This window comes from Suncus etruscus, chromosome 3 (assembly GCF_024139225.1).
Source record: "Suncus etruscus isolate mSunEtr1 chromosome 3, mSunEtr1.pri.cur, whole genome shotgun sequence".
Taxonomy (NCBI): Eukaryota; Metazoa; Chordata; class Mammalia; order Eulipotyphla; family Soricidae; genus Suncus; species Suncus etruscus.
Window position 1 is genome coordinate 128,557,846 of NC_064850.1, and position 19,826 is coordinate 128,577,671.

At 52.8% G+C, this 19,826-nt stretch overlaps 1 protein-coding gene across 1 annotated transcript in view; it reads right to left on the bottom strand.

Moving 5' to 3' along the window:
• FAT4 (FAT atypical cadherin 4) overlaps window positions 1-19,826 on the bottom strand; it is a 72,304-nt gene that overhangs the window by 19,427 nt on the left and 33,051 nt on the right. Inside the window, exons 3-9 of the mRNA XM_049770880.1 lie at window positions 19,386-19,647; window positions 17,697-18,047; window positions 14,268-15,190; window positions 13,382-13,550; window positions 6,829-7,009; window positions 5,348-5,598; window positions 370-4,719 (exon numbers count right to left, since the gene is read on the bottom strand). Of these exons, the coding sequence (XP_049626837.1) occupies window positions 370-4,719; window positions 5,348-5,598; window positions 6,829-7,009; window positions 13,382-13,550; window positions 14,268-15,190; window positions 17,697-18,047; window positions 19,386-19,647 (6,487 nt within the window). The remainder of the gene's footprint in view (window positions 1-369; window positions 4,720-5,347; window positions 5,599-6,828; window positions 7,010-13,381; window positions 13,551-14,267; window positions 15,191-17,696; window positions 18,048-19,385; window positions 19,648-19,826) is intronic.

Genomic DNA, 19,826 nt, shown 5'->3' on the forward strand with positions numbered 1-19,826 from the left:
GATGGATGAGCATATGGGCAGAGAGATGAGCAAATGGATGGATAGATGACCAGATAGGCGAGTGCTAGGTGAACAAATGGATAGACAGCAGAGACTGAAGCATGCAGGTATCTCCTATCTCCCTGGGATCCCAAAGACCAGCTGCTACTGAGCAAAACTGCTACTGTACATCACCAATTTAACCTGCCTCATGTGCATCATTCTTGACTTCTAGAACCCAGCAGCAACTCTCCACCAGTGTCGCAATACACTCACCAACAGAGAGCACAGTCTGGCCTCCACCTGCCCAGCCCACACCCACCCCAGGCCTGCCAAGGCAGGAGGCTGGCCAAGGCAGCCTCAGGTAGAGTCAGTGCAGCAGAGTCTCACCTGTGTAGCCTGACTTGCAGACACAGCTGAAGCCACCCGGGAAGTTCTGGCAGATGGCCCCATGCCTGCAGGGCCCAGACACACACTCATTCACATCCCGCTCACAGGCACGGCCAGTGAAACCATCAGGGCACGAGCAGGAGAAACCCCCAACAAGGTTGTGGCAGGTGCCACCATTGTGGCAAGGGCCTGGGAGGCACTCATCAATGTCAGTCTCACAGTGGTCGTCCGTGTATCCAGGAGGACACTGGCACAGAAAGGGGGGTAGGGGCTCAGGGGCCACCAGGATGACTGGGAGGCTCTGGTGTGTGTGCAAGGCAGGGCCCACAGCAAGCCTGCGCACACAACTGCCTCCATGGTGGCACGGGCGGGAGGCACAAGGGTCATGGTCCACTGACTCCACCTGTACCCCACCCTGGCGCAACAATGCATCCCTGATGCTCTGGAAGAAGGTGGCCGCACCACTGGGGTTCATATATTGCCCATGTCCCCGCCGCACTGCAGCCAGCAAGAAAGTCCGGCCACCATCCTCAAAGGCGCCGTAAAGCTGTGCGGCTGTGCCCAGCCCGGTGAGCTGGGAGCTGACGATGCGCAGGAAGTGCAGATAGTGGTTGGTGAGGAAGTTTCCAATGCTGGGCACAGCCAACCGCAGCAGCACACTGCTGTCCACAGTGGCATTGGAGAAGCCCATGAAGAAAACACGGACACTGCTGGTCACAGCACTATGGAGCCCATCGCTGCTCAACACTGTCAAGTCGAAGGTGCCATCTGCTGACCGTGGCTGTGCACTCAGGTCACAGGTACCCCGGGGGATGCTGAAGAGGCTAGGGACACCCGAAGTGAGTGAGCAGTGAAAGGTGTCCTGCACATCAGGGTCCTGGGGCTTCACAGAGCCCAGAACACCACCAGGAAATGAGGCACCAAAGTAGTGCACAAAGACCTCCAGGGCCCTTGGCTGTGAGGGATTGTCATTCTGGTCCAGCACGGTAACATGCACAGTCCCTGTGGATGACATCTGCGGCACCCCTGAGTCCCGTGTCACCACAGCCAGGCGGAAGTGGGAGATCTGCTCACGATCAATCTCACGGGTGGTACTGAGCACACCAGACGGGCTCAGGCTGAAGTAGCTTGTGCCAGGGCCGCTGCTCAGCAAGTGGTAGGAGAAGGGGCCCTGATTTGGTGGCAGGTCGGGGTCAGTGGCACGCAGGCTCAGCACCAGCGTCCCTGGTGGCTGGTTCTCCAGCACTTCCCCCTCAGTGACTGTCAGCTGGGGCCCATTGTCATTAATGTCCTCCAAGGTGACCAGCAACGAGGTGCTGCCTGTGGCAGCAGGGGTCCCTGTGTCCACAGCCAGCACAGTGAGGTTGTACATGTGCAGTGTCTCCCGGTCTAGCTCAGCCATGACGGTTATCTGCCCCGTCTGCGGGTGAATGGAAAAGGCACCACGCTCATTGCCGGGGCCCAGAACATAGGAAAAGCGGCTCCAGCTGGGCACTGAGTCAGAGTCGAAGGCGCTGACAAAGGTGACGTGGGTGCCTGGTGGCACAGCCTCACTGACCTGCACAGTGTAGACGGGCAGGCTGAACACCGGTGGGTCATTGGCGTCTAGCACTGTAATGTTCACCACCACCTCGTCCACATCAGTGCCCCGGATGCTGCCCGCGTTCTTGGCCAGCACCCTCAGGGACACCCTCTCTTCCTTCTCCCGGTCCAGGCGCCCAGACACCACCAGACGCCCCGTACGCGGGTGGATCTGGAAGCCCTTCTTGCGACCGGCGCCAAAGAGCAGGTAGTATACCTCACCATCTGGGCCTAGGTCACGATCACTGGCAAACACCTCACCCACCACAGTGCCAGGGGCGGCAGCCTCAGACACCTGGAAGGCGTAGAGCCGGGACACAAAGCGCGGTACATACTCATTGGCACCCTGAAGCTGCACTAGCACCGAAGCAAAACCACAGCGGTCCTCATCTGGCACGTTGAAGGCCTTGACCGTCAGCTGGTAGCTCTGCTTGGTCTCGAAGTCCAGGAAGCCCTGTGTGGTGAGGACACCAGTGTTGGGGTCAATGACAAACAGATCACTGTCAGACGCCTGCAGGGCATAGGCGGTCACAGCGTTGGCACCCGAGTCAGCGTCAGTGGCATTGAGCCGTAGCACAGTGGTGCCACTGGGAGCGTTCTCCAGCACACTGGGCGTGTACTGGGCTGGGTGGAACACAGGCGCATTGTCATTGACATCAGCCACATGCACTGTCACCCAGCAGGTCCCTGTCCGTGCTACCCAGCCACCATCAGTGGCCAGCACGGTCAGCTCATGCTGCGGGCTGAGCTCATAGTCAAGCGGCTGTGCCAGGGTCAGCACGCCCGTGGAGGTGTTGATGGCAAAGAGGCTGTCTCCGTTGCCTGCAGCAATGCTATAGTGGACCACACCATTGGTGGCCGCATCCCGATCCCGAGCTGACACAGTCCTAAGGGCCGTACCCACGCTCTGGCTCTCGGGCACTGTGAGGCTGATGTGGCTCTGGGAGAATTCAGGAGTGTGGTGGTTCTCCTCCGTCACCAGGACCCTCACCGTGGTGTGTGCACTAAGGGGAGGCTTCCCCCTGTCCTGGGCTATCACGGGTAGCACAAAGTTGCGGTTCAGGTCAGACACCAGTGAGGCAGCTACAGATAGCCACCCAGTGTGCAGGTCCAGCCGGAACCGGCCAAGGTGCTGGTCATTGGCAAAGTGGTACTGGACCTCTGAGTTGAGGCCGAAGTCATGCTCATCAAGCGCCATCACCTGCAGCAGTCTGGTCCCTGGTTCCACGGTCTTGGCAACAGGTGTGAAGTAATGTGTCTGCAGAAAGCGGGGTGCATGGTCATTACTATCCACCGTGTGGATGGTCACTGTGGTCTCGCTGAGCAGAGCTGGGGAACCACGATCCGAGCAGGTGACAATGAAGCTGTGCCGGTTGGCGTGGACACTGCCAGGGCGGCTGGCATTCTGGAAGCGCAGGGCCTGCTTATTGAAGACCTCTCCAGTCGTAGCATTGATCCGGAAGTACTCAGACTGTGACTTGATGTAGTAGAATACCTGCCCATTAGGGCCCTCATCAGGGTCGCTGGCCGATAGCCGTGTCACCCTAGAGCCTACCTCAGGCAGCTCGGGGCACTCAAGGAAGTAGGAGGGCTGAGAAAATCGAGGTGGGTTGTCATTCACATCTGTTACCACAATGGTGACATCAGTGCTCACAGTCCAACCTGAGTCCTGAGCAGAGACACGCACACGGTACAGATCAGTGTCCTCCCGGTTTAGTGGACGGCTGACCACCATGTCTCCCGTGTTGGGATGGATGGAGAAGGGCAGCGACAGGTCCGTGATGGCATAGCGGCTCACAGCATTGGCACCCACATCCTCATCCGATGTGGTGACACGCGTCACCGTGAAGCCCAGAGGAGAGTTCTCGGGGACATGGGCGCTGAAGATCTGGGAGAAGCGGGGTGCATTGTCATTCTCATCTAGAACGTGGATGACCACACGAGCAGAGGTGCTGCGGCCTGGTGAGCCCTTGTCGGAAGCACGCACGGTCAGCTCATAGCGGGCCATCTGCTCACGGTCCAGTGGCCACAAACTGCGGACCTCCCCAGTGGCCGGGTGGATATTGAAGGCCAGTGCCGCATTGCCACTCACAATCTCATAGCCCAGCTGCCCATTGGGGCCGCTGTCCCTGTCTGTAGCTGACACTGTTAGTACTTTACGGGGGGACAGATTTTCTGAGATCTCTGCCACAAATGGGTCCTCCCGGAAGGCTGGCGGGTTGTCATTGACGTCCAGGACAGCAATATCCAGCTTCTCATAGGACGAGAATGGGGGGAAGCCACCGTCTCGGACCTCGACCCACACCACGTAACTATGCGTCCTCTCAAAATCCAGTGGCCGCCCAATAGACAGCTGCCCCGTGAGCTGGTCCATGTGGAAGGATGCATCCTGGTTGCCGCTAGCGAGGTAATAGGACACAGGCTCTGCCCTGGAGGACGAGCCCATCACCATTGTCACTGGCGTGCCCAGCAGCTGGTTCTCAGGGAACACGAACGTACGCTCAGCAGCTCGGATTTTGGGGAACTCGGCCTTGTTGACAAAGCGGATGGTCACAGTGGTGGAATCAGTCTTGGGGGACAGGCCACCGTCACGGACATGCACAGCAAGCGTCACCTCGGAGGCCCCGTGGAGGGGCCCAGCAGCTGTGATGGCACCACGCAAGGGGTCAATGTGGAAATGTTCTGAGTGTCGGCCTGACAGGGTGAAGTGCAGCTCCGCGTTGGGGCCACTGTCAGCATCAGTGACAGTGACGGCAAAGACAAAGGAGCCTGCAGCACAGGAGAGCAGCAGTGGTTAGCACCAGCGTACAATACATTCCACCTCAGGGATGAGCCCCACTCATAGGTTTCTTGCTCTCCTTAGGGCAAACAAGGGCACTAGGGAGAAGCTGCTAGCTCAGGCTGTGGCATGTGTGTGTAGAAGTGTCTGAGGCCCACAAGTGTGGAAGTATCTGAGGCAAGCGTGTGTGGAAGTGTCTGAGGAGTATATGAGTGTAAAAGTGTCTGAGGTACACATAATTGTGGAAGTGTCTGAGGAATATGTGTGTGGAAGTATCTAAGGAACATATATGAGTGTGGAAGTGTCTGAGGAACATTAGTGTGTAGAAGTATCTGAGGGACACAAGTGTGGAAGTGTGTGAGGAACATGAGTGTGGAAGTGTCTGAGCTAAGTGTGTGTGGGGAAGTGTCTGAGGAACACGAGTGTGAAAGTATCTGAGGTAACTATATGTGTGGAGGTGTCTGAGGCAGGTGTGCGTAGAAGCGTGAGACACTGTATGGAAGCCTCTGAGGTATGTGAATATAAAAAGCATCTTAAGCACATGTGGAAGCATCTGAGGAACATGTGTGAGACATATGAGGAAGCGTCTGCAGTGAGTCTGGTGTCCCTGCTGGTTACCTGGAGGCGTAGGCGCTGGAATGTGGGTGACGTAGGGATGGTGCTGGAACCTGGGAGGGTTGTCGTTGATGTCAGTCACTGTCACCTGCACAGTGGCAGAGCTGGAGAGCGAGTCAGGGGAGCCAGCATCGCTGCACACCACAACCAGCTTGTAGTTCTCACGGCTCTCCCGGTCCAACAGGGCGCTGGTGATGAGCTGGCCCGTGGCTGGGTTTACAGAGAACTGTGAGTTCCCACCCAGGAGCCTGTAACTAAAGCAGAAGGCAGGAATGGTTACAGGAAGCCAGGACAGAAGGTCCCAGGCCAAAAGAGAACCTCAACCTTCAAGACCCTCCTAGTCACCAGCTCCCAAGGCACCAGCAGTGCTCAAGGCAGGTTGATCACTCAGCATGACATGGCAGCATCTGCTGTCTACACCGCCACCAGCCTTTCTGCTGCCTGTCATCCACACTACCTCTGGGAGGAAGTCCTGGAGTGTATCTGAGAGTCAGAATCTGAGGTGGGTTTCTGGGGTGTTTCTGGGGTGAGTATCTGGGATAAATTTCTCAGGTGAGTTTCTGGGGTAATTTTGGGGAGGTTAAAATCTGGGTTGAGTTTCTCAGCTGAGTCTCTGAGGTGAGATTTTTCTGGGGTGAGATTCTGGCATGACCTCTGGGTTGGGGTCCCATGGATCTAGAATTATTCCTCCTCTTTCTGAGAGGTCCTGGCCTTGTGGTCCTGGCCTTGTGGATCCTCTAAAGTGACCCACTCAGCTCCTCACTCCTGAAGGCCCTGAGCAGCAAGTCAGGGACAGCCCCTGCCTCTGGTCCCTTTCCCAGTGAGTAAGCCTGGCCCTCGGGAACACATTGTATCAACTTCAACCATGGGAGAGGCAGAGCCCAGCCCCTGCTGGACTCCACAGCACAAGCTGGGACATGAATGTTCGTGTGCAGATGTCATGGCATTCCAGGGGCCCCAGGAATAAGCTCTGAGCCCAAAACAAAATATTTTTAACTCACAAATAAGAGTTATCTTTAGGGTTGTAGAGAAAGTAAAATGGTAGGACACTTGCCTTGCACATGGCTAACCCAGGTTCAATTCTCCACATCCCATATGGTCCCCAAGCCCATGAGAAATGATTCCTGAGCACAAAGCCAGGAGTAAACCTGAGCATAGGGCTAGGGGTGATCCTGAGTACAGAGCAGGAGAAAACCTGAGTATTGCCATGTGTGGCTCCAAAAACAAAAAGATAAAGAAATGTGCCCCACGTGAGGTGCCGAATGCTCCAACAAAGCCCAAAGTGTGTGTCCAGGCCCCGAGACCCTCACTGTGGCCCAGACAATGACACAATGCCCAAGAACAGTGGTGGCCAGTCTCATTCCTGGCTCCAGGCACAGCAGTGGCTCAGATCCAGCCCCTGGGGGGCCACGTGGCCAGGGCAGCGCCTCCTGCAGACTCAGTGCCAGGTTCAGTGCCAGGCTCCAGTGAGGGAAAGGACTGACCTGATGATAGCATTGGTGGCTGCATCGGCATCTGAGGCATTCACCAAGAGCACGTCAGTTCCTGTGGGTGCATCCTCGGGGACCCTGGTGCGGTAGGTGTTGCTGGCGAAGGTGGGGGCATTGTCATTGACGTCATCAACAATGATACTGACCGTCCCTGTTCCAGTGAGTGCAGGGGAGCCTGGAGACATGGAAGAGATTCAGTGCTGGCCAGGAGGGGGGCCCATACTCTGCCAATCAGGGGTGCTCACCCTGGAGCAGCGCAGACCCTCCTCCTTTGAGTCCCTCTCTCCAGAAATGTGTCAGGTGCTTTCAGGGCTGCTGGTCCAAAGAATGGACCAACAGAATGCTTCTAGAAACAGGATCCTGGGAATCCAGGCCTGAGCAGAAGACTGGGCCCAGACAAGAGCAGAGAGTGGGGACATCCCCATCCCCTAAAAAGGATCCGTCTGTGGGGTTATGTCTGGCTTGGACGATGTGAAGATGATAAATTATGGATTCTGGCACATCAGGGCAAGAGGTGTGGTCTCAGCCGGGATGCACTGATGGGAACCAGATCCAGTCAGAAAGGAGGTGGGGGAGTGTGTGACTCCCCCCCCACACACACACACACAGCAGGGCCAGTTCAAGCATTCGGGACAAAGAGCAATGGAAAAGGTACCAGTCTCAGGCGGGTGAGGTAGAGGGATGGAGGTGCAGGGGATGCACTGCACATAAGGTCAACAAGTGAACAGAATTTCACATTTCACTTCGTGAGATTAGAGGTGTGAGCCACTATACATAGACACAGACACACAGACATAACAGCAAATACACAGGAGCGGCCTGACAGGTATATCCTGAAAAGCCTCAAAGAACTAAGAATCAAGAGAGGCCAACAGCATTTGAGTGGAGACCACACACACAAAACACACACACTAAAACAAACTCACTCACACACAAATACTTACAGACACACACAGACAGAGAGACAAACAGACACACACACACACACACACACACACACACACACACACACACACACACACACACCAGCTCCAAGCTAATTTTTGGCACCAAGGTGCAGAGGGGATGCTATAAGAGTCTTCCTAACTCCAGAGTTTAGGAACCAGTACCAGCTAGTACTGCCTCTGGACATCACTGATGAGATCAAATCAGAGCTATTCAAATAAAGCTTGGAAAATTTAAAATAGGATTTTAAAATTGAGAGAGGTTTAGGTATCTGCCTTCTCAGAAAAATGGATCCTTTTTCTTTTTTTTGGTATTTTGGGCCAAACCCCTCAGTGCTTAGGGGTTACTCCTGGCTCTGCATTGGGGAATCCTGGCTTGGGGCACCATTTGGAATGCCAAGTTTTGAACCTAGGTTGGCCTTATGCAAAGCAAACATCCTATCCATTGCACCATCCCTCTGGTCCCAAGGAATGATACAAAATTAGATAATACAAACATTTCCTTTAATATGACAAGTTAAATTTTGTCCTCATTTCAAAGTTGTGTTTCCCTAAAACTTCTCAGAGTTATTACTTATATGAAGTGAAATGTGGGTCAAATTTATTCTACCAAATTTTAATTCTGTGCAATATAATAGCAATTCTAGTTCTTGGCATTTTGGAAGCTAAAGCACTCTTCTATTTTAATCTTAAGAATATATATATGTATATATACATTTATATAGATATATACATACACACACACACATACACACACACACACACACACACACACACACACACACACACACACACACACACACACACACACACACATATATATATATGGGCCAGAGAGGTAGTATAGTGATAGGGTGTTTGCCTTTCATGAGGCCAACCAGGGATGAATTGGGTTCGATTCCCTGCATCCTATATGGTCTCCCAGGCCTATCAGGAGCGATTTCTGAGCACAGAGCCAGGAGTAAGCCCTGAGCGCTGCCAGGTGTGACCCAAACAAACAAGCAAACAAACAAAAATACCAAAGCTATATGCATGAAAGTTAATTTGGAAGAGCTTTTCCTACTAATGAGTAACCAAGTCAAAAAATATGACTTAAATAAATGGCTCAGGGTATTACTTAAGGTGCTACAGATAAGGGAAAGGTAGAAAACAGCTGCTCTTACCAGCCTGAGAAACAAAATTCTGGTCCAAGACAGCTACGCACACAGTAATGCCCATTCCCATGTACATGACAGCCAAACAGAATTTCTGCTGCCTGAGTTATAAATGGGGTCAGGATGTCTGATGCAAAGCTTTTGTGCAATTTTCTTTATTTTTGTGCAATTTTCATTACCAAAAATATTTATCACAAAGAGTAGGGGATACAGTTAGGACAGAGAAAGGATTGCTATGAAATGATAGTTGAAAATGATCACTCTGGACAAGAACTGGGTGCCAAAAGGGGATAAAGTGATATGCATGATATCTCTCAGTAAAGTAGTGTGAAGCATAGTGTCAAAAAAGGGGACCACAGTGATAGCACAGCAGATAGGGTGTCCAGTTTGATCCCCATATCCCATATCCCTCAGCCTGTCAGGAGTAATTTCTGAGTGCATGAGTAACCCCTGAGTGGTTTTGGATGTGGCTCAAAAACCCAAAATAGTGGAAGAAATGAGAAGAAGAAAAATACCATAGAGGCAGGCAGGGTGGAAGACAAGGGGGAAACTGGGGACAGTAGCGGCAAAAAAAGGTGCCCTGGTGAAGGGTGCTGTGATAAGAAAGACTTAGGCTCCAAAACCAGGACCAGGAGAGAAGTTGGTCTGGAAGGAAATGTTGATGCAGGAAATAATCCACAAAGTGAAAGGGGGTAAAAACAGGTTCAGAAATTCCAACACATAATCCTTCAACTCCTAAGAGGCAGGCAACTTAGTGGAGGAAGATTGGAGAATGCTCCCAGCTTTACTGAGACCAAGGCTTTTTATTAGCAAACCACACCCTCGGATGAAAAACAAATACTGAGTAAGGAGGAACCCAGTAATCCAACACCAGGTCACAATCTGGGGTGTAAAACAAATACTGAGTAGGGTAGAACCCAGTTAATCCAACAGTGTTGGACATTATATGATAGAAACTCGATTATAAACAACTGTGTGTCTTATGGTGATTCAATTTATTAAATTTAATAAATTTATCAAAATTAATTTTTAATAAAAAAATTTGCCATGAGAGACCAGGGAATCTCTGTCATTTTCCCATAACAAAGCTGAAATGCCATGATCATTCCAGAGCCTTTGGAAATGGTGGCCCTTGGCTGGAAAAGCACCACCCCAGGACTGACCCTTTCTGAACAGAGAACCACTTACCAGGTCCCCCTTCCCACTCAGCTCCTGCAGATGGACTTTAATTCCACCAGCACCACCTTCCCAGCACAGAAAGGAGGCTAGTGATTTGCCCTTCAATCTCTTGAGATTAAGCTTTGCAAAGGCATCATGTTTTCTCCCCATTAGTGATTTGCAACCTCTGCTCAAGAATATTCACTAGTCTTTCAACATGTGAAAAATGTCCTTCATTAGAAATGCTCGGAATCGGGCTGGTCCTTCTGGTGATTTCATAGGATCCCCTCACCCATCTGAGTCAGGCCTTGGGACCTGCTCATCTCCTGATCATCGGGCCTTGGTTTGGCATCAGTAAACTCAGAGGAGCAGCTGCAGGGTGAGCCACATTTCCAATCTGAGGCTCAGGACACCCAAGTGTAGTTACCGTTTCCCACCACAAAACATTCAGGGGAATCTTCTGAGATGTTTCTGTGGCTCATGGAAAGCATCAGTGGGTGGACAGTGGGGAACTCAGAGAAGCATTTCCCAGCTCAGACCTTAGCTACAGGCCCCGCTGCTCTGGGGTCAGGTGAATGACTGAGAAATGTGGGGTGGAGATCAGGCCCCTCTGCCTCCCCACCATGCCCTGGCCCCTACACCCTGCCCTCTGACTGCCTCTCTGGACCTGCCACTCCCTTATACCATCTTCCAGTAAATCTCTTATCTCCAAATAAAGAAACCAGCCTGGCCCAGCTCCAATGTCTTCTGACTGCAAAATGGTTATTTATGTCCTGTTTCAGGAGGGGAGGGGGGATTCATGCCAATCTCAGGGAAAAATACAGTTCTGTGTAAAAATAGCTTCTGTCATTCCTTAACCCTCCTGTCACCCTGAGTTACTACTCCAGCCCTCCCGGGCAGCAGATGCTGCAGCTCTGGCTGCAGGATTTACTGATGAGGGCACAACACAGAAAAAAGATGGGGTCCAGAAGGCTGGAAAGGGCTCCAGTACCAGGCTCTCCTACAAACACCAGTCTCACAAAACACGGAACACACAGGCTTTCCAGGATAGGGCGTGGAACAAGAGAGGAAGGAAGGAAGAAGAGGAAGGGATCCCCCCCCCATGTGAACCCCTCGTAAGTGGCCCTTGATGTGACCCTGCGATCCAGGAGAAAGCCAGGAGACAGCAGGCACTGTGTCTCCAGAGAAGCAAGGAGTGAATCTCAAGCCAAGGGCCCTCAAGAACATACTCCTGCTGATGCATATATGAAGCTGGGGCTGCAGCATAATGACAAAGCATAGGGGCTGGGGTGGGAAGCAGGGGGTGAATCAGAGTTCTGGGGTCCTGAGGGGCCATGATGGTGCAGTGAATCACCAGGTCTCATCGTCCCAGGCCATGGAGACAGACACAGGATGCCTGCTCATATCTGAGGCAAATCCATGGAGGTGCAGACGGTGGGTGTAAGAAGGGGGACAGAAGGCAGAACTGGCACTGGGATGTACTGCCAGTGTAGCGGGTGTAGGGGATCCATGGCCTACACCTGTGCTAACATGGCAGTATAAACAGCCCAGGTGTTCCAGCAGAACTTCGATGCCTGTATCCTGGAGGCTCTGGGTCTCCTCTGAGGACCTTCCCTGTGTCCCTCCACAGACTATGGACTTGTCCTCTCCTGCTCAATTGACCTCAGGAGACCTTCATGGGCATTTCTCCTGATTCCGCATGGTCCCACTGCTGCCTGGGCTTGAACTGGACTTGCCCACTGCAGCCCAGACAAGGGGACAGCAGGGAAGGACAGTTGCTAGAGCCCAGGAACACTGATCACACACTGCGCTGAGCCACTGCCCCCTCGGGCTGGTCCCAGGTGCTATCCTAACACCCAGCTTCCAATAGACATCCAGAGAGAGCACTTTTCTGGGGGAACCACCCTGGGAAACAGGATGAAGCCTGGCCTCAGACTCCTGCTTGCAGTAAGGTCACCATCAAAGAAGTAACCAGTAGAACTTGGGGTGCAGCTTCCTGATTTGTGGCCTGCTGTCCACCTCCAGCACAGCAGTTCTGGGCAGACAGTCTCCAGACATGGGCCAAGGGATGGCCTTGAGATCAGTTCAGAACTCTCTAGGAGCAGGAATGTGATTTCCTCCCAACCAGATATTTAGGGGCTGCTGCTGGGCTGAGCTGTTGCTACGGTGACAGCCCCATCAGGGAGCACTTACAAGGAGCAAAGGGAAGGGTCACCTGGGCAGGAACAAAACTGCCAGCCCCTCACCTCGCTCCAGAGAGGCCATAGCAACGAGACCCCGGCCACCCCTGCCGAGTCTTCACAGACCCACCACTGACCTGGCCTTGAGATCAGCCCAAGATGCCTTCAAGTCCTGTCAGGCTGGCTCCCAGAGTGTGCTGTGTGGGGTAGGGCTCAGCTTCACAGAGCTCAGGTCCCCAACCTAGTCCCTGCTCCCAGAGTGCTCAAGCCCCCAACACTGCCCCTAGTTCAGGAAAGATGCAAAGGGAAGGACACAGATCTCTATTCCCCAAGTCCACAGAGCCCTGTGCCCCAAATTCTGGTGGACAGGACACAGCCCAGGCTCCTGGCTTCAAGGATCCCACTACAACCACCTGGGAAACACTTCCAAAAACTGTGATACACGTGAGGGCCAGAAAAGGGCCATCACAGGCACCCGGGTCTTGGGGTCAAGCCCCATCCACTCCCGGACCATAGTAACAAAGCCCTGAGCCAGCAGCAAGACCCAAGGCCATCAGCACATTCAGCACCACCTCAGGGAATATCTGGATTCTTAGGGCTGCCAAGCCAGGAGAAGCAACAGTGTTCATGAACCAGTGCTCATTGAATAGTGCTCATGGTCTGGTTCTCATGGCCTAGTTAACGATAGTCTGATGTTCATGTTCTGGTTATTCATGGTCTGGTTATTCATGGTCTGCCTTATTTCTATACTCAACGATGACTCATCTCTACACCCATAGCTGCATGCACACCCCTCAGATACTTCTGGCCTTGGACCCTGACTCTCCCAGGACAGGCCACCAGACCAGGGGAATACTGTAGGCGCCTTCTCAATAAGAACCCCAGGGGTTCAGGCCTCCTGAGGCCTCAGTGCTGGGCTCAAATTCATGTTCAGCTCAGGGGGTGGCAGCTGTCCCCCATTCCAGCCCTGGAAGGAGGGACATGTCACCTGCACAGGGCCCCAAAGTTTGCCTGAACATGCCCAAGATTTGCTGCCGCACCACGACATAGGGTGAAGGAACACGCACCTTCATCACTGGCCCACCACAACATTGGGTGAGGGGACACGCACCTTTATCACTGGCCGTGATCATCAGCACAAAGAGCGCCTCAGCCTCCCGGTCCAGGTTCTGAGTGACTCGCAGTTCGCCACTGGCTGAGAGTGTGAAGGCGGCATTCCCACCTGCCAGCATGTAGGACAGCTGGCTGTTAGCACCCTGGTCATCGTCCCTCGCCACCACCTGAGGGACAGAGACATGGCTGAGGAGACAGGAGCCACCCACTGCATTCCAGGACCCCAAGATGGAGGTGAAGTCAATCTCAGCAACGCCTGAGGTCAGATATGCACAGAATCCCCAGATGAAATGCAAAGGAGCACCTCAACACCAAATGCCACGAACACACAGAATTAAAGTACAATAAATCCCGTGAAATCAAAGTACAACAGACACAGGAGATCAAGGCCTTGTGAGCACAGGGTATGAAGACAGGGGTACCCATGTAGAGGAATTCAGAGAAGGTCCCTGAACCCTGAACCCCCAAGGCACCAATCACTGTATACCATGGTGACACCAGCCTAGGAAAGGAAGTGGGGTACAGACCCCTCTCCAAGGGATACAACTACAGGCTGGGAGGATAAAGAGAGGCTTAGAATTCTCTGCCCTCCCACATTTCAGTTTGCACCAATTGGCATCACCCCTGTATCACCTGTGCATGTGTGAAAGCCACAGACCAGCACTATGCAGCCACGCACCCCAGGACAGCTGTGCATCTCCTCAGCCATGCACCCCCTCAACCCTGAACCCCCTTATCTGTGCACTCCCTCAGCCATGCACCCCCTCAGCCATGTACCCCAGCATGACTTCAGGTCATGACTGCCTTGTTACTGTGCTTCAGCCCTTGGGGACAGAGACAGGAGCCGGCAGGACTGAGTCCAGCCACCTGCAAGATTCACTGACCTGCAGGATGGTCCTGGGTTCAGCACCAAGGTTCTCGGGGATGTGGATGGAATATGGGGAGAGATCAAACACGGGCACGAAGTCGTTGACATCCAGCAGAGAGATGAGGACTGTGCAGCTGTCCACCCTGGGTGGGCTGCCACGGTCAGAGGCCTGGACAGTCAGTACATACTTGGGGGTCCTCTCCCGGTCCAGGGGCTTGGCCACTGAGAGGGCACCTGTGACTGAGTCGATCCTGAAGTCCTGCCGTGCATCTCCAGCTGTGATGCTGTAGCGCACCTGCCCATTGGCACCCTCGTCCGCGTCGCTGGCATGCACCTGCATGAGGTCAGCACCTGTGAGTATGTCTTCTGGGATGTCCACTTGGAAGGACACCTGAGCAAACACAGGGCTGTTGTCGTTCACATCCAACACCTGTACCAGCACCTCGGTGGATGAGGACAGGGCGGGCTGTCCCTTATCGGTGGCCAATATGGTAAGCGTGTAGTTGGATACCTGCTCGCGGTCCAGCTGGCCACTCAGCCATACTTGTCCATCGATAGTACCCACGCGAAAGGGGCCATCCAAGGGTTCTAACAGGGCGTACTCAACATAGCTGTTGGGGCCACTGTCAGGGTCCACAGCCTGGGCTCTGAAGACCACAGTGTCAACAGGAGTGTTCTCAGGCACGAAGGTCAGCCGGGGAGACAGGAAGGTGGGTGCATTGTCATTGACGTCCAGCAAGATGATGGACACCAGAGCAGTGCTGGTGAGCCGTGGGCTGGGTGGCAGTGCCAGGTCATGAGCCTGTACCACCAGGTTGTAGAAGGACTGAGCCTCCCGGTCCAGGGGCTTCAGGACACACAACTGTCCATCCTGGTCCACAGAGAATTGGCCCAGGCTGTCCCCTGACATGATGCTGTAGGCCAGCTCAGAGTTGACTCCTGTAATAGAAGGAGGAGGTAAGGACTGTCATAGAGACACTGACTGACCGATCAGCAAAGCACCTAAGATGGTCCTGCAATCTGAAGGGACAAGACTAGGAATGATTCACATACCAGTCAACTCTAGGGACATAAAGTGGGGGGGGGAGTGTCTCCCCAGTCACTGAGTGCAGATCTGATGAAAGGGAGGGAGTGGAGGAATAGCACAGCAGTAGGAGGTGTGCCTTGCACCCATCCGATCAGGATGGCTGGGGGTTCGAATTCCAGCATCCCATATGGTTCCCTGTGCCTGCCAGGAGTGATTTCTAAGCACAGAACCAGGAGTAACACATAAGCGCCACTGGGTGTGACCCAAAAAAACAAAAAACAAAACAAAAAAAAAAAAAAGAAGAGAAGGAGGCCCCCAGATCCTAGCCCTAATGTGTGTAGTCTGTGGTGACAGCCAATTCCCCTTCCTCAGGGCCTTCATGATGGGCCTGCATTGACCTAGAACTTGACTTTCTCCTGCACCCTGGCCCTGCAGGAGACCAGAGCCTGTCCCATAGGGCAGTGGAGCCTGGACCCAAAACCCAGCCCAGGCTCCGAGCTGCCATGTTCACAGTGTGTTAGCATTAGTGATGGGCCTCAGAGACACCTGAGATTCTACCATCTAATCGCCCAAGCTAGAGTAAACTCTTGAGGGTCCTATCTACCTATCCCTATACATTTCCACATAACACTGTCTTTATTAGAGACCACACCTGGCAGTGCTCAGGCCTTACTCCTGGCTCTATGCTCAGGGATTCCTCCTACAGGTGCTCAGGGAACCATGTGGGGTACCAGGATTAAACCCAGACTGACCACATGTAAGGTGAGCACCTCACCCACTGTACTAGCTCTGAGTTCCCTAGAGTATTTAACCACACTCATGATGACATACAGTTCTGACCTGGTGGAAACAGTAAAATATTTTTTCTTACCCAGCTCTTGGCTGCAAGTCCTAAATATTTAGGGGAAAAAATCTGAGAGGTCCTATACCCAGATAAGATAAAACATTGTCTATTCTCAGACACAGCTTCTCCCTCCCAGAACAGGGGTCACTGCTCTAGTACTGTCTGGATGAGAGACACCCCCCACCCCAGGAATCTCTAATCCTACAGGTTATTTGGGAGACACTTGGAGTAGATCTACCAGGAAGCAGTGCCCAACCAGCAGGGTCATGGGATGTGGTCTTATCACTGCCCTTGGAACTCCTAGAGGAAGGAGTTGTGTCCTGCAGAGAAAATGACTGATAAAGGCATTCAAACCCCACATAACTGGGAAACATTCTCTGAAATTGCATCAGCACAATTAAAATGACAAATCTCAAAAATCCCTGGGAGGTGCTATCTGGCCAGGAGCTTCCCAGGGAGGGAACAGCAGCATGAAGTGACCTCGCTACTTTGCCTAGTTCCTTCTCTTTCTCTCTGGACCAACCACCCAACAAATGGCAGCTCACTCACAAGCCTTCGGGTAGCTGGATGTGGACCCTTAGAATAGAAAGCGGGTTGGAGCTATAGTATTGTGGGGTGGGTGTTTGTCTTGTAAGTGGCTGGCCTGGGTTCTATTCCTGGTATCCCATACGGTTCCCTGGGCCTACCAAGAAGTTTTTGAGTGCAGAGTCAGGAATCACCCCTGAGCAACACTTTGGTGTGCTGCAATTTGGTGTGGACCAAACACAAACAAACAAACAAAAAGAAAGATGAGCTTTCTGCCATGTGCATTACCAGAGCAGGAGAAGGTCTATGAGTGGCCTTTAAGGCAAAGCCCATCAAATGCTTTTGCAATTAGTGGCTATCAAACACGGGTGGGGTCCAGATAAGGTCCCCACTCACTTAGATGATGAGCTTCAGACCTGAAACATTTACTACACCAAGGTCACCCAGTTCCCTAAAGATGGTCAGCAATGTTGAGGGGGCACAAATCATTCATCGCATGCGCCTCACTGTTCCTTAGAATCTGGTTTTTCCTGTTTCTCAGTGTCTCCATCCTATGTTAAAGAAGCCCATGAAGGACTGAACCAATAGCACAGTGGGTTTGCACAGCTATTTGCCTTGTATGCAGCCTACCTGGGTTCTATCCTCAGATCCCATATGGTACCCCAAGCCTGCCAGGAGTGATTCCTAAGTGTAGAACCAGGAGTAAGACCTGAGCACTGCTGAGTGTGGCCCCAAAACAACAACAACAACAAAAAAAAAAACATGAAAGAATGACTTTTACCCATCTGACATAAGTCACAAAGTTGCTCTCCTAAGGTACATCATGCAGCGTTGAGATCACCATGTGCAGGGAGGGCAAAGTGGACGTGGTGCATAATGTGTGTTAAAGAGCAGCCACACATGGGCACTGGCATGCTGAATGAGAGCCAGACGGTGCTTACTGAATCCACCCAGGTCCCTACAGAGAATGTCAGAAGCTTCTCGGCTTCACCTCCCCATTCCCCCAGCATAATCAGCTCCCACAGCCCCCAAAAGCACCAGCCTTTCACCTGCATCTGAATCGCTGGCGTTGAACACCAGCACAGCAGAGCCCACGGGCAGGTTCTCCATGACAGAGGTGCTGTAGGAGTCGGAGCTGAACACAGGGGCATTGTCATTGACATCCAGGACGCTGAAGTAAGCCCGCACACTGGCCCACTGACCCCCGCCATCTTCAGCCCGCACCGTGAGGATGTAGAACTGCTGGGCCTCATAATCCAAGGCACGTGTCAAGTTGAAGACACCCGTCACGGGGTTCAGGAAGAAGAGGCCGTCCTCATCATCCTCGCTCACCACATACGTCACTTCCCCATTCGTGCCTGAGTCCTCATCCGTGGCCAGAATCGCGGCCACCAAGGAACCTACAGAGCAGAGATACAGACGTTTAGGGTGGGCAGAGCCAGGCTAGCTCAAAGCATCACAGACACACAAACACATGTGCGCCCAGGGAGGTATGAGGACATGTGTGCACACAAATGCACATGCAGACATGTCACACTCACATAGACACGTGTCACACACGCACATCCTTAGACATGTGTCACATATAGACACATGTTGTGCAAACATGTAAATCCAATTATACATGTGCTCATATAGATGTGTTCACATATGTAGACTTGTCATGTGTTGCTATGTGTCAACATGTATCACACACAATATATATTTGTTGCACTGTGTACTAGTAGATAGGTGTCACATATGCACGTTTGTAGACATGTATCACATGTGATATGTGTTGTTTTACATGTGTTGTGTGTGTCCTGAACAGATGTGTGGCAGGTGCACACATGTGTGAGTACATGGTACATGTATACACTGCATGGCATGTGTTAGATGTACATGTCACATATGCACATGCACTGCAGATTCCACACTAGGGTCAGTGTTGGTCCCATCACACTGGAGGGGCAGCATAGCCCAATGCATGGTTTCTCTCCACTTTCCTGAATGGACCTGAGCCCTTGGCCACTGCCCAGCAATAATGATTGGGTTCAGGCTGGACTGAGGAGAGCTGGTCAGCTGGCAATTGGTCAGCTGGCAGTGTCTGGAGGAACTCAGCAGGCAGAACATATGAGGTGGGAGGAGGGAGACACTGTGACCTCATGAGGCCACCCTCCCGGGGCTCTCCATGGGACTCAGAAGAGCCTCACTGCTCGCCCACCCAAAGGTTCCTGGCAAACCTGCGACCCTATGAGTCTGGACTGAGACTGTGCTGACTCCAGCTCCCAAAACCCCACCCCACCCCATATGGGCAATACAGAGGAGCCTGCACTGTCTCTGTCCCAGGGCAAAGGGCTGAGCCAACATGGGCCCAGCTGTGCCCAGCCCACACCTGACAAGCTTCTATGCCCATCCACAGCTTTTCTGGTATTTCTTTGCTCCCGCTATACACTATTACAAACATATAAAGTGGAAATAAGCCCAGAAGACAGCACAGAGATGAGGGTGTTCAATCCCCAGCACCCCATATTGTCCCCTAAGCCCCACTAGGCCTGATCCCTGAGCACAGAGCCAGGAGTCAGCCCTAAGCAACATCGGATATGACCCCAAACCTAACAAATAAGGATAAAGATAAATACAAGTGAACTCAGAGAAAAGCCTCCCAGGTTTTCAGGGACAGACACAGGAGAGAGAACAGACACAGAGGGCTCAGTCAGCCCTGTCCCTACTCCTTCCACACAGCCACAGGTGCCTACCTGGGGCAGTGTCCTCAGGCACATCAAAGGAGTACACAGGCCTCGAGAAGGTGGGCACATGATCATTGACATCACTGACAGTGATGTTGACCCTCATGTCAGAGGACTGCACCCCATCGTCTGCTCGCACCAGCAGCGAATACTTGGAGCGGCGTTCCCGGTCCAGCCGCCGTGCAGCCAGCAGCTCCCCGGACTGAGGATCGATGCGGAAACTGTCCTCTGCGCCACTGACAATGCTGTAGGTGACCAGCGCGTTTGCACCCTGTGGGAAGGAAGAGGCACTCAGTGGCAGAGATTGGGCAGTTCTGAATCCCAAGTCCTCCATCAAGTGACTGTCAGAGGCCAAGTCTCACTGTGCTGCCATTCACACACATGGAGGATTGTGGGTCACTGTGGGGAAGGCAGCAAACAACTGTGGGGGCAGCAATGCCCCATGAAGGC